The sequence below is a fragment of the Excalfactoria chinensis genome, chromosome Z (assembly GCF_039878825.1).
Source record: "Excalfactoria chinensis isolate bCotChi1 chromosome Z, bCotChi1.hap2, whole genome shotgun sequence".
In the NCBI taxonomy this organism is placed as follows: domain Eukaryota; kingdom Metazoa; phylum Chordata; class Aves; order Galliformes; family Phasianidae; genus Excalfactoria; species Excalfactoria chinensis.
Window position 1 is genome coordinate 8664564 of NC_092857.1, and position 14452 is coordinate 8679015.

At 49.1% G+C, this 14452-nt stretch overlaps 2 protein-coding genes across 5 annotated transcripts in view; both read left to right on the plus strand.

The window, feature by feature from the left end:
• Positions 1–5394, plus strand: part of LOC140264310 (phospholipid-transporting ATPase FetA-like) — a 65253-nt gene extending 59859 nt beyond the window's left edge. For both annotated transcript variants that reach the window (XM_072359980.1, XM_072359979.1), the window contains exons 27-28: positions 945–1075; positions 2768–5394. In XM_072359980.1, the coding sequence (XP_072216081.1) occupies positions 945–1075; positions 2768–2989 (353 nt within the window). In that variant the 3' untranslated portion in view covers positions 2990–5394. The remainder of the gene's footprint in view (positions 1–944; positions 1076–2767) is intronic.
• Positions 5395–6284: 890 nt separating this feature from the next.
• Positions 6285–14452, plus strand: part of RUSC2 (RUN and SH3 domain containing 2) — a 53232-nt gene continuing 45064 nt past the window's right edge. For 2 of the 3 annotated variants that reach the window (XM_072359273.1, XM_072359275.1), the window contains exon 1: positions 6306–6384. The gene's annotated coding sequence lies outside the window, so the exon portion shown is untranslated. Of the gene's footprint in view, positions 6385–14452 lie in introns of all 3 variants that reach the window. The other variant, XM_072359274.1, reaches the window with a different exon arrangement.

Sequence of the window (14452 nt, forward strand, 5' to 3'; positions counted from 1 at the left end):
TATTTCTTGACGGACTGCTAAACCAAGACTAGTTCTGCCCACATTCACTGCATGGCCATTTTAGAAATTTCTGAGATTCCAGTCAGTGTCTGCAGTGTGTCTCCCAAGCAGATGGTAAGATGGCTTTTAATATCAAAGGCACTGAATGTGAGAAGGTAGAGTGCTGAGTTTCCAAAGACAGCTGGTAACTCGCTTGCCAGGGGTTTCTCTATCTGCTATTCTGCTAAGGTCAAATCATCCATAATGCTGAGTGCTGCTTAATCTTAGTCTGAAACCATGCCTAAGGAAAGTGTCTGGACTCAGAAAAGTTTTTAACTTATTTTACTGGAGTGGGAATACAGTAGAATTTGGCCAAGTGAAGACGCTCAGCAACTTTACTGCCAACTACAACATCGCTGAACACTGTAATGAGGGTTTTGTAGACAGTTTTCTCTATCCTACATTCCTTCAGTTTTCAGAGGAGCCAAAAGCCAACACTTCAGTTTCAAAGAACACAGCAGTGTCAGACGTGGCAGCTGCTTTGCCCACACACCCATTAGATGCACGCTCCTCTCCTAAAGGGCTGTGATCCCACCCATTCTGGGAAATGGTGTTGAAATTAAGAAGTGTTCTTCCTTTTGCACCAGCATTCTGGAAAAAGTTGGGAGGGTTGAACTGCTGCTGAAGGTTTCTTGAACATTTACATCAATCTTCTGCATTGATTTTACTCTTTAACACGCCTCTCTGTCTGAGAGGTTGAGTCTGGATGTTACCTTCCTGTTTACTCATCTCAGTGATAATGACATTGCTGTCCTCTGCAGCAAGTTCATTTCACTGTTGGAGAAGGTGTCTATATTTTGGTCAGTTTCCCAGTGTTTTGGAAAGACAGAGTGACTGAATTGTGGCATTAAAGAGAATGATGGTGGGATGTACTGCTGATATGCTTTCAATTGTTTATTTTTCAGGTACTGCTCGAAACACCCTCAGCCAACCCAATGTGTGGCTAGCAATCTTCCTCAGCATTGCCCTCTGTGTGCTGCCTGTAGTTGGTTTCCGATTCCTGAAGACTCTCTTAAGGCCAACTGCCAGTGATAAAGTAAGGAGGCAATTTAGTAAGCCTGAAACCCTCTTCCTACCAGCCAGGCTTATTGCAGAGGGCCTGGCACTGCTTGGAGTGCACATCCCTGCAGGCACAAGTGTTGCCATCCATCTGGCTCCCAGTCCCTTGAGCAGGAGGATTGAATTTGGCTTTTGGCACAGCTCAAGCCACCTGCAGCTGGGACTGAGGCTGAGATTAATCAGATGTGGATTGGATTGAAGCAGCACTATGTTTAGGTGCAGGGTTTAAGTCCTGTGATTTGGCAGCAAAGGAGCAGTGTATTTCAGTATTCTTGCCCTCATACTGCAGGTTACTTTACCTGGCAGACCACAGCCCTCAGCACCCCACCCAGCATCCATCTTGCTGGGGATTTTTTTATTTCAGAAGTTATTTCATTTGTAGCCCCTCCGAAACCAGCTGCCCTCCCATGCCCAGGACTCTAGAGGTGAGGCCGTTAGGGCAAGAGGAGGCTGGGAAAGATGGAGCGAGCACACAGCTCAGCACAGCCAGCGACCCCCGAACGAGATCAGCATCCCCGCAGCTCCCCGGGCTTCCTCTCAAACAGGAGCATCTGCTAAATGCTGCTGCCACCTCGTGCTCCCTTCCTCTTCCTGCACCTCACTGCGAGGTCTTCATCCCTCTTCGTTGTAGGGAAGTTGAACCAGATGACCTTTACGTTCCCTTCCAACCTAAACGATTCTATGATTCTATGATTATCCTTGGGATGCCCACAGATCTCCCCGGGTGCTCCAGGGCTGTTTGAGGAAGAGCAAGGGGGAATGCTTAGCCCTTGCAGAGGGGAAGGTGGGTGCTAGGTAGGACGGTCCTTGAGACAAAGAGGAACTTCTGATGTCCAGAAATGGGCTGAATTTACTCTTTGGCTGAGCAGACATAACTGTGTTCCAGAATCCCACCCAATGTGCATTGGGCGAGCAGCAATAGTGCAAAACCACTTTATTGTTTTTTCCTGCCTCTGGGAAATGAACTGTCACAGGACAGGGTTGTTTGGGCTTCCTGTTGTGTGGAGATCCTCAGCTGGCAGCACAAGAGGAACTTAAATACAGGATTGACCCTTGGAGAGTCAAGTATCTACAGCATTGTCCCAGGCAGCAGGGACAGAGGAAGGCAGTAGGGGGTTATCCTGAGCCATATGGGGACAGAGAGCCTCCTACCTGCAAATAAAGTGCACCATATTTCTCCCCTCTGACAAAGGATATGAAAATCTATTGATCATCACTGTCATAAAAACCTCATACATATTGGAGATTCCCTCAACTAGTCCTTGTTCTGGTTTACATAGGCCAAATTTTCAACATTTCCTTACAGATCTTGCTTTCTGGACGTTTGGCTGTTGTTGCAATGACTTTTGCATGTTGGGGAATTTGACTGAAGTCCCTGAAAGAGCTGCAGCAATGCCACAACCAAGGCCTTGCAGAGCAGAAATCATCCCTTCCCATGCCTTATAGACAATGCTACCAACGATGCCTTTCAGAATAAGATTAGTTTTACCCTTTCCTCAGCTGGCGAGTTCAGTTCCTGCTCTGCAGTCCCTCCCACCATCCTCCTGATTTTGTTAACCATTTTTGGGTTTGGACCCTTCTTTTTTCTCTCCTTTCTCTGCTCCTCTTTTACTGTGCTTGTGAATAACAATGCATTTGCCATGTGTTCTGTTTTATTTTCTGATTTCAGGTCCTACTCAAGATCAAAGAAGCTAAAAAAAGGCCACCTCCACCATCCCCCAAGAGACGCCTGCGTCGGACCAGCACGCGCCGCTCCGGCTATGCCTTTTCCCATCAGCATGGCTTTGGAGCACTCATTATGTCTGGGAGAAACATGAGGCCAAAATCACCTTTTGCCACCACAGGAACGTTTTCACCCAATAGTGACAAATATAAACACAAGGGACTATAAGAACCAAAACCAACCAAACCAAAGCAAACCAAAGGGCTGGTGGGAAGGACTACCCAAGCAAGGACTTTGGCTTCTCCTTTCTTCCATGTGCACTCTCTGGATTCAGCTCCTCTCCCAGAGCTGTGTCCTGCTCCTGGGCAAGGAGTAAGGGAAGCAAAACTGCCATATGATATCCCTAAGGGCCTCCCTGGAGCAAGGAGAACATGCTGCAGGAGGCCCCTTCACTCCTTAAGATTGTAATTATCATCATTTTTTAACCCATACATACCTCAGAGCAAAGTGAAGTCCAGGCTGAGGAAAAGGTTGAATTGGCAATGTCTTTTCTAATCATGTGCCTTTGGGTCTGTCGAGAATCCACTCTGGGCCATAATACTGGGGTGACAGTATGGACCCCAGATGTGCCTTAGGTCTAGCCATACAACTCGCAACCCCCCAGTCTTTGTAATATGTTTAATTCTATAGCCTTTTGTCTATTTTGTACACAAGCACTTTGGAAAGGATGATTTGGAAGTAACCTCCTTTCAAACCAACAGTTAATCACGTTTTTCAAAGGAAGGCCAGTGTCCCCCAACCACCCTGTTCCTCCATGTTCAGTTAGAAGGTGCTGCAAGCTCAGAGAGGTTCCCACTTGGTCAAGGGACAAGGAGTTGACATTTATCAGTCTGCCCTGTCTGCAACGCAGATCTGCTCTTGTGAAAGATCTTTGTCCTCATAGCCATCTCAGGTTTTGTATCTGGGCACCAGCCATTTCATTTGGACTTAAAATAGAAGGTCAAAAGAAGTTCAGGCACCCTTAAGGATCAGGCTCTAAAATCTAGCACGTAGAAGCCCATATCATGGCTAGGCTCATCTGAACCTTCAGCACCAGATGGATTTCCCTCCAAAGCAGACTAATGCATGTGCATATTTGAATTGATGGGCTCACACCAGAAATATCAGAGGGAAAGATGCTATTTCACTGCTTGCACAGGGCGCCCTGCCCTGTACTCCACTGGCATGGCTGGTCAGAGTAAGGGATGAAGCATGATCTGGCTGCTCTTTGCCCTCCCTGTTGAGCAATGTGTTCAAGTTTCAGAGCAACTGGGTAAGGGCTCAGGAGCCTCTGCAGAGTTTCTCTGTGCTGACTGGTATTTTGTTTCTGAATGGTTCAGTCACCAGTTCCAGAAAGCAGGAGGCTCCACAAAATCCTATCAGTCTGACTGCCAGCAGAGGGACCTGGTGAACTGGTGGTGATCTCAAGAGGCTGGGACTGCTGGCAGCTTTGTTGCACCAGTACCAGCTGGCTACTGCGTGGCTGCACAAGGATCTGTCCTGCAGTGCTGCTGAGCTGTCCATATTGAGCTTTTTTGTGTGTACAGGGGACTAAGCAGCTTTGCCTGCTACATTTTCTCAGTTCCTTTTAAAGAACTTAGTCTCTTGCCTAGTATTGACTTAGAATTTTGCACCCTAACCATCTGGCATTTATTGGGAGCTCTCTGCCTTGACTCTGAGCTACTGCTGGAGGCAATCTGTGATGGCAAGAGGCCAGCCATGTCCCCACTTCATCTGGTCTGTGCACAACACCACGCTGCCTGTGGTCCCAGTTCCAGCAGTTACTGTAAGAAATGGTTTAAGCCCTAATAGAAGGTTTCGTTTCCCCACATTTATCTCAGCGCACATGAAATAACACTCTGTTGCACCTGCTGCTTGGGAGGCTTGTTGCTAACTGTGGTATTAAATTTCAGCATAGCCAGTGCAAACCAGAGCTGGGACAGGATCCAGGCTTCAGCAATCAGAAGCTGCTTGGTAGGGAAGGAGCAAATTCTAATTCAATTATCTCCCTTGCAAGGAGGTATCTAAATACACCAAGAGCCTTCACCCTGACTGAAGAAAGTGCTGTGATAGTTGCTGCTCATCACTTCCCTCTGACTTACCATTCACTTTATGGAGGTTATCATGGCTTTCTGATTAGGTTTATGTCTTTCATAGTCAGCTTTCTTGGGGCTGGAGTTAAAAAGAGAGTGTTATGCAGGTGAGCAGACATCCACACAATGCCCAGCCTGGCCTGTAGATCTATCAAAGTTGTTCCCAGCATGGAACGCAGCAGATGTTAATGCAGAGCAGCAGAGGCAGACTTTTTGCTAAGATAGCAAGGAAACTCTGAAGCTGTGCCACTCATGTCATGTGGTTTACATATAAAGCACCTTCTGGCTAAAGGGGATTTGTGGAGGCTGCAAAGGGCAGGCAGGGGGTGGTGGATTTGTTGGGGAACTGTTTCCAACTACAGATATTTCAGTAGTTTGATGAAATCTATGTTTGAGACATATCATCTGGCAGTGATGTGTGTCCTGCATCACTTCTGATTTTGTAAAGTTTTTTTTGTTTTGTTTTGTTTTTTTAAATAAACAGAGAATATTGGGATTACTGATTTGTTGCCATTCTGCTGACTGCTAACTGACCAGGTGTAGAACCAGGCATTCTGGGATCTCCTGAAGTGGCAGGATGGGCTGTGGGAGACTGGATCTGAGATAACAGTGACTCTAATAGTAGGTTTCAGGTTGGAAAGACCTCTGAGATCATCCAACTGTCCACCTGCCATCAGTATTGCCCACTAAACCATGTTCCTAAGTGCCACATCTCTGCGGATCTTGGACATCTGCAGGGATGATGATGCTACCACCACCCTGGGCAGCCCACTTTAATGCATTACCGCTCTTTCACTGGCAGGACAGTTTTCCTAATACCCAACCTGAACCTCCCCCAGTGCCACTGAAGGCCATTCCTTCTTGTCCTATGACTGTTATATGGGAGAAGAGGCCAACCCCCACCTTGCCACAACCTGCTTTTACGGAGTTACAGGGTGGTAAGGTCTCTCCTGAGCCTCCTCTTCTCCAGAGGGAACAACCCAGTTGTTCCCCATGCAACCTGTGCTCCATGCCCTTCCCTGCTTTGTTGCCCATCTGTGAACCTGCGCCAGCACCTCAGTGCCTCTCTTGTAGTGAGGGGCCCAAAACTGAACACAGCACTCGAGGTGCAGCCTCACCAGAGCCAAGTAATGTGATATCTGGGCATGCGAAACAATCAGGAAAGCAAGCAAGCTGCAGCGGACCGCTTTGAACAGCACAGGGCTAGGAAAAGCCCTGCAGGAGGCGTTTGTGAAGGAGCTGTAACTCTTCCATTTCTCTAAGGATGCTCTCACCAGACGTTTAACCGCGCCTGTTCACTCAGCCGCTGCTGTCAGAAGCTCGCCCGCCTCCCTGCCCATCTCCCCTCCGCACGGCGACCCGCCGCTATTGGGACTGCTCAGAGGAGGACCCCGGTGCCAGGGGCGGGCCGGGCGGCTGGGGCGGGCCGGGGGGGCGGACAGCGGTCAGGCTCCGCCTCGGCGCCCGGCTGTAAACAGCGGCGCCGGTTCGGTAAGTGAGGAGGGGCGGTGGGCGGTAAGGGGATAGCGGGGCTGTGGGGATGCTCTGTGTGCGCTGGTGCCTATAGAAAATACTGACTGCCTTCTCGCCTGTGCTTGCTGAAGGGTGTTGCAACCCTCGCTGCGGTACGGGCGTGGAGAAATGTCGGCAAAACGCTGGTGGTAAATAAGGGGAAGCCCTGCGGGAATGATGGGTGGCGGCGAGAGCGCGGACGGTGCTCCGCTCGGGGTCGGGTGCGGTGTCATAACCTGCTGTGCGACGTGCCTTTTAAAAGAGACTGCGGATGGGCATTCAGCCTTTTACGGAGCTCTTCTGTTGGATAGATACATAAAGCATATTCCCTTGGCTTTAAAAACTATTATTATTATCATTATTGCACTATTCCATAATACAGTGGTTTGAACGGTGGGTTCTGCTATAACACCTCCGTACTCCCTGGCCCATCGCACAGCAGTTTTGGGGTCAGGAATGGTAAGGTTGTGATGCTAACCATTTAAAATGGATAAAACAGCAGCCTCTGCGCCAGCAATGTGGGTGTGTTAGGGCAGAGGCACCTAAGGGGTGTCTTATGTAACTCCCTGCACGTGGCTGGTGGCTGTCACCTCGTCCATGTGCAGCCACACGAGGCTTTTCCAGTGACCTGTAGGCTGGCAGTCATTAATCATAAGCAGCTCCTGTGGCATGGGAGGCTGCGGGAGCACCACGTGCTGGCCCTGGGTTCTCTAACAGACATGACTCTCAGCAAGGTCTGTGCTAGAAAGGAGCCCTGTGCATTGTGACCTGTGATAATTCCCAGCTGGGAACAAGGACAGGCATGTAGGGGACAATTTGGATACCTTTGAGCAGAGGTACTGCATCCTATGGCCCCTTCAGACCACTGATAAAACTTCATCCTAAAAATCGGCTATGCCAGATGGAAAGCTTCCTCTTCTGATGACTGACTATTTATTTTTCTTCCCCCTAAATGTGTTCACAGCACATTTATTCTCTTGTTGTTGTGCCAGCATTATCCTTTTGCTTCAGCAGTTTTGTTTGTCTCCTGTGATATATTTAGAGAGCAATCCTATCCGCTCTCTGCCTACATTTGGCTAGGCTAAACAAGCCAGGCTCTTAAGTTTCTTCTTGTTTCATAGGTTTTCTGTTTCCCCCAGGCTCTTTATGCACCTGATCACTTGAGTTTATCATTTTTAAATGTGGATGGACAGATTTTCTCTTTTTTTTCTTTTTTTCTGGTGCTCCTGTCCCCAGTGCCTGTATAATAGTGCTGATGGTTCACTGCCTTGTCCAGATGGCATTTGCTTTTCTTAGGGCTGCATCATCTCTGCAATCCCTTGTGCAATGTTAATGACTGCTTTTCCAAACTTTGCTGTCAATATGCAGTTGTCCAGCTCTTTCCTTGCAGCTCAGCTTTCAGCCTGGCAAACTAATATCTTAGAACTTCGGGTGAGTGAAGCTTGAAAATGTGCCTTTCCTTCAACACAGACTTTCTGAATAGATAGAAATCTTCCCGTTCTGTCTTTTAAATGTGTTGTTTATTGCAATGAGAAGAAAATATGCTCCAGTCCATGCTGGTGCCTGTGTGGGAGCCCTTGCCTGGGGCACAGCAGCAAAGAGATTACCATTTGGGAAAGCTTTCTGGTATGCAGGACTGGGTGCTTTGATCCCTATAATGTTACGTTCCTGTGCACCAACTCCCCTGGGGTACCCAGCACCAAAGTTCCTATATGTCTGTGTGAAGCTGAGGTATGAGCTAAGTAAATATTTCTTCTCTCACTGCCTCATGCCTGATAATGTGGGAGGGTGCTGAAGTCATCATAGCGTCAGTCTGTGCATGTTTTAAACTGGTGTTTTTCTTGTCCTTGGGGGCAAGTTTTCTCCACAAGGGATGTCAGGGGCTTCTTACTGCATCTCCTTTCCTTCCAGCTGCTGTAAGCATGCTGGAGAGCTGCCATTCCTCCTTATGAAGACAAGTTCCTAGCCTCAGCCTCCTGCCTGGTAGCCACCTCTACCCTTATTTCAGTAGTCAGGACTGTGTTTCTGAATGGGTGAATGTGGTCCAGGGCTCAGAGGAAGGGTACAGAGGTTTTCTGACCAGACTCCATTTGAGAACTGCAGCACGTAGCTACAGCTCAGCTGCTTCTCAGTTTTTCCAAAGCTAGCCCGCTGCTGCCCTACTTATTATAATTCACTCTAAAGCAGAAAATGTTTTTCTCCACCTGGTGCTGGGAAGGTGCATCCTCTCTCCTGTGTCTCTCAGCAGGAAGGCCAGTGCCTCTGGTAACCCCCGTGTCCCTGTCCAGCTGCCTGCACAACACTGAGCCTTCAGCCAAGCTCTGGGGCTGTAAACAGATCTGGCCTCTTCCACTCCCTCCACCCTCCCAACACCATGAGACATTGCAGAAAATCAGAGCAAGGCCAGGCTTCCTCTGAATTAGGAAAGCACGCCTTTCTGCTGCTGCCTTTTAGTGGTCGCACTGTGAGTTCTGTTAACAGGAGATGCCTGGCTTGTAAAAATGACCCCATTTCCCTCTCCTAAATTTGAGATTTCGGCTGGAGATCCTGGGATTGTCGCCCTTTTCTGCATCCTCATACTGAGGATCAGCAGGAGCTGCGACCAGAAAAATGCAGAACAAGATCATGCCGGGAGTCAGAAGCTGCCCTGAATTTTAGACTGAAATCTTCTGTCAGCTTGAGAGCAGTGCTGTCCTCCATCAGCCTTGCTGCAGAGAGGCTGCCAGGCAAGGTTCCCATTTGGTGGCCTTTCATGGGCAGTGGGTTTGCATCCTTTGGGCCTTGGGCAGTACCTAAAGCAGCTTCCTTACCTGCTGGCTGCCTCCGAAACCTCTAAGCCACGGATAAGGGAGCACTGAATATTCAAAAGGGGTAAGCCTTGTCTGCAGTTGCCCAATATTTTGCCTGCAGTTCTGCATCTGGTTCGGTTTTTGCTGTGGCAGCAGATGCTGTCTGATGGTGTTTGCTGTGCAGGGTGCCTGGATCCCTAGGTTTTCTCTGCAGCAGCAGTGTGATTGTGCTGCATATTGAGTGGGCTGATGGAGCAGTTGGCTGGGCGGTATGCAGTGCGCAGTATGTCTGCTCTGGTTTTAAGTGTGCTAGAAAATGTAATGTCCAAGGCTATTGATAGGGGTTATGGCTCCCCAAAACCTCCCTTCTGTCTCTGCTGGGATGGCAATATTTTGTATGAGTGCTTCCTTCACCCTTCTATCAAGCAGCTGTGTGGCACAGGTAGCTCTGAGATCAATGACATGAAGTTATCCTGCATAGCTGCAGCTGTCTGCTGATGTTCCCTGTGGTTAGCTGTGCTGAAGCTGGGCCAGGCACCAGGTCCTGTTTCTTTGCCAGCTCAGCTTGGAGCATTTCAGGGGAAAGTTGGCTGGGAGGAGTTCTGCTTGCTCTGTCCCTCCCAGATGTTGAGGGAGGCTGAACATCTGCCTCACTCAGCCTGCCTTCTGCTGAACACTTAATTCCCCTCTCTTTGCCAAAGAACATGTACAAGAGTGTTTCCTGTGGACAGATGACTGTAGCTCTGTTCTGGAACATGAAGCCTGGTTGGGGTTCTATTTGTGATAGTTGATCACCTAGGTTTTTCACCTAGGAATTCCTTTGGTTGGTGGAAGGGAGCACAGTAACACAGGCAGCCTTTGTGTGGGCCCCAGTTTGCGCTGCAGCACAGCAGTACTTCTCCCGTGGATGGGGCTTAGATAGATTTGATAACACTATCTCAGCCCAGCCAAGCTGATGCCTGCAGAGCAGTGCTTCTCCATAAGGAGCTATGTTGCAGCAGGGGGATGTAATGCACTATTGCACTGCAGCTGCCTTGATTTCCTCCCTCCCTTCCTCCTCCCCAAGGAGGGACCTCATGCCACATAATTCTCTTCTTTTTTTTTTTAAGGCAGATCCGAAAGCTCTTGCAGTAGGAAGAGAATGATGCAGGCACAGCAGCTCAGAGTGCCAGGCACAGTTGTGGCTGTTGCAGCCAGCATGCAGCCAGCAGGGTGAGATGTGCAGTGCCACATATCTGCTCCTACCTCTGTTTCCCTCGGCTCCTGATAAGGAGCTGATTTATGATGGAACAAAATCGGGATGCTTTGAGCCTCTTCATCTTGCAAGATGATCTTGTGTGTTTGAGTTATCCAACCAAATGTCTACCTGTACAGAAGGGCAAATTTTAGGCTTGCATTGTGAATTCCTCCATCTTTTACAGATTCTCTTTATAATTTCCTCCACTTTCTAAGCAGTAAATATCTGTGTTTTTCCCTCCACTGAGAACTAGGAAGAGCTGGATCTGCACTGCCCGGAAAAGTCTATTTGCTGATTGCCTTAGATGCTCCTATTAGGAGCTGCAGCAGGAGTCACTGTTATTTGCTGTTCACACCACTTGTCAAACCAATGGGTTTTCCTGGAGCTGGCTGAGGCTGTAGCAAAAGCAACCAGACAGTAATGCCATGTGATTTTTGTCTGTCATTCAGGTTGTTGCAGGTGGATTCTCAACTGTGGAAACCTGAGTCTGGTATCTCAGCAAGACAGACACTTTGGGAACACCTGGCTTGGAACTGAGTCATAGTATAACCTCTGCATCGTTCCCATACTGCACTGAACACTCATTTACACACTCATGAGCTCCAATGTTTTGTGTCTCTTTCAGCAGGACAAATAAAGAATTTAAAGCCCCTGTAGCACTACCCAGTTCCCTGCCCCCTGCAGAGGAAAAAAAAGAAAGAAAAAGCCTCTTGGCAGCCTCAAGCTGTTTTTAAACGAGACAAATACCTCGGGTGCCTGTCTGCCAGAGCCTCCAGCTTGTACATCGAATCCCTTTTTAGCATGCTTCTCCATGCATCTATATCTGGCTCTGGCTCCTTGCTCAGGGAACGTGACCTCATCATTGTTTTGGTATTTCCAGTGATTCAGCCCCGGTCCGGGGCAGGGAGGAGTTGTTCCTGGTGCAGACTGATGGGTGTTTGTGCGTTGCTGGAATTCCAGCATGGTGCAGCCCCAGCCCTTCCGCTGCCTTGACAGCTCTCTTGCAGCCCTCAGCTGATGCACTGCATTCCTGCCTGGCAGATGGCCTGGGTACAGCTGGGAGAGGGACACGAGCTCCTGCATTGGGGGCTGGTGGGGATCACCATCTTTGCAGCATACCTGCCTTGGTGAGGGTGAAACAGAGAACAGTGTGCTTGGGGAAGCCACAAGGATCTCTGCTTTATGGGTGGAAAATGCAGAATGCTTATTGCTATTTCCAGACTGTCAGCATGTCTTAAGGACCTGAACTTCATCACAGCTTCAGAAAATTGGTGAGCATTGTGATGCTTGTTTCACAACTGGGGAAACTGAGGCACGGGGATGGGTGCTGGGCTTCTAGGTTATTCAGACTTTACCTGGGGAGGAGATGCTGATGCTGCCTGTCCTCTCTTGAATTGGCTGTTTCTCCACTGAGCATGGAAAGCAGGTCAAGCAAATTTTGCAGAAGGGAAGGAAAGCTGGGGAGGGGTCTGGAGACAAGTCTTATGGGGAGTGGCTGAGGGAACTGGGGTTGTTCAGTCTGCAGAAGAGGAGGCTCAGTTGCTCTCTACAACTACATGAAGGGAGGCCTTGGTGAGGTGGTGGTCAGCCTCTTCTCCCAGGCCACTCACAACAGGACTAGAGGGAATGGCCTCAAGTTGTGCCAGGGGAGATTCAGGTTGGATGTTAGGTAATACTTCTGCAAAAAGTGGCCAGGTGCTGGAATGGGCTGCCCAGGGTGGTAGTGGAGTCACCGACCCTGGTGCTGTACTGAGGGACATGGTTTAGTGGGGAAATGTTGGTGGTAGGTGCAGGATTGGACTGCATGATTTTGGAAATCTCTTCCAACCTTGGTGATTCTGTGATTCTAAGCTGAATGGTGCTTCTAAAGCAAGACAAGGCCAGGCTGTACAGGTTCCCAGACCACATCTTCTGTTGGTACCACTTTCTTCCATCTCTCCACATGCGATCAGAAAGCACAGAGGAGAGCTGCAGTTGGGATTCCTCAGCCAAGGTAAGTGCTTGTGGTTGTCTGGGGATGCTGTAGGACTCTCACTTATGCCATGGGGGGAATGCAGTTGCTGCAGAAGTGCTAAGCCATCCTGCAGCCATGATCGGAGTGCTCTCAGCTGCCTTACTTGAGCCTGGGCGGCTGTGTGTAGTTTTAAAGATGTTTGGGATCATCTGGTGTTAGCCATCCCCTGACTGAGGTTAGCTGGGCTGCAGGAAGCAGCTTGGTTAAAGATGTGACTTCTGTGTTGTCTTGCTTCATGGTGAACTAGTCTGTCTGTGCGCAGGAATCACAGAAGCTGCCTATGTTGGGAGAAGCAATCCGTGTATGGAGCCCATACTGATGAACAGGTCTTTGGAGACTTAAGTGATGGACAGATTTTGTCCCAGACAGATCTGGCACCATGTTTTACTATGTTACATTGGGAAGTTTTCCCTTTGTTTTTGTGCAAGAGTAGCAAAAAGTCAAGAGAGCTCATCCTGAGCTCAGTTTTGAGGTGTGGGAGAAGTTTTGCTCACTGGAGGGAAAAAGCACAGAGGACCTTTACCTTCCTCACTACAGCCCATGGAAGGGGTCCCAGCAGATGCTAAGAGTTTGTACAGCGTAGATGTCATTTGCTACCAAACTCTGTGAACCTCCTGTTCTTTGTCAGTGCTATCCCAGGTCACTTATGTGAGCTGTATGCCTGTCTGGCACCAGGCATACTGAAAATAGGCCATTCCTTCCATTGTATGTATCCTGTAACAGCTCCTGAGCCTCTCAATGAGATTTTTTCAGTGCTAGTTTAATGGGCAATGTCCAAACTGCGCTCATTCTCTCCACTGCTGGTTTGAGCTGTGTGAGCAAAGCTCTCAAACCCTTCAACACAGTGCTTCTTTGCTGAACAAATTGCTACAGCCCTCTCTTCGTTACTTGGTGTAAATCCAAGTTGTAATCCAGTTGATATCCTGAGATAGGAAAGAAAGAATGATAGAAGGAGATGCCAGAGGTGGAAGACTAAAGGGAGATGACATACCCCACTGACTACAGAGTCTATGTGCATGGGACGTGGGCACTGCGAATGGTCTGCTGGTCCTGCATAAAGATGGAGCAATGCCTTCCTTCCCAGCCATGATGAGCTGCTGAAACTGTGTACACCAGAGAAGATGTGGGACTGGTGTATCTTACATGGGTGGAGAACTGCATAGATCCAAGTTGCCTGGCATTGAAGGAGCTGCTGTGGAGTATGGAGGTGGAGCTAAGGGCTGCTTTGCCCCAAGGGAGGCAGCTGCCCAGCCACCCAGCTGCAGGAGAGCAGTCCCATCACAGTGCCTTCTTTCTGAGCTTGCTCTAAATGGCTCTCTGTAACTCGAGCTGCATTTCTGCCATAGTCCTCTCCAGAGTGCATCTGTATTTACACTGGGGCTTTCATTAGCAATCTGGCCCTTGTGCTGCCAGCAGCCCACAGCCCTTGCTCGTCTTTCCTGCCCACGCACTTTGTGAGCAGCCTGGCACTGCTGTCCCCGAGGAACCCCCAGTCCAGCTCCCATCTGGAAGAAGCATCGTGTCATCCTACAGCCCTGCCATCCTACAGCAGCAGGGGAGCTGCCTGCAGAGACCCTCGCGGCCAGACTAGCTGATCCCCTTGGTTTGCTTCGGGTTATCACTGGCTCTGCGTGCTGCATTCCTCCTGCTGCTCTCATGCAGTTGCTGCTTTGCCTGACTCCCATCTGCTGTGCGCTGTGCCCACAATCTGGAGAGACTGTACCTGTCAAGGTAGGAGCTCATCCCTTCTGTTTGTTGTGCTGAAAGTGGTGCGACCAGTCCTGCCCCACCTGTAGGGTGTGCTTCAATTCATAGCACCTGTCTGGTTTTATTCTCTGTTTGGTGGCTATGATGAACATGCAATATGCTGCCCTATGGAAAAGAAATGTATGTATATGTTTTATTTTACCCCATATACTAGGAAATCGGCTCTGACTCCCTTCTCTTCCTGCCTGGTACTGATACTACAGAGCTCATCTCTGCTCTGCTCCTGTACAGCATTCTATG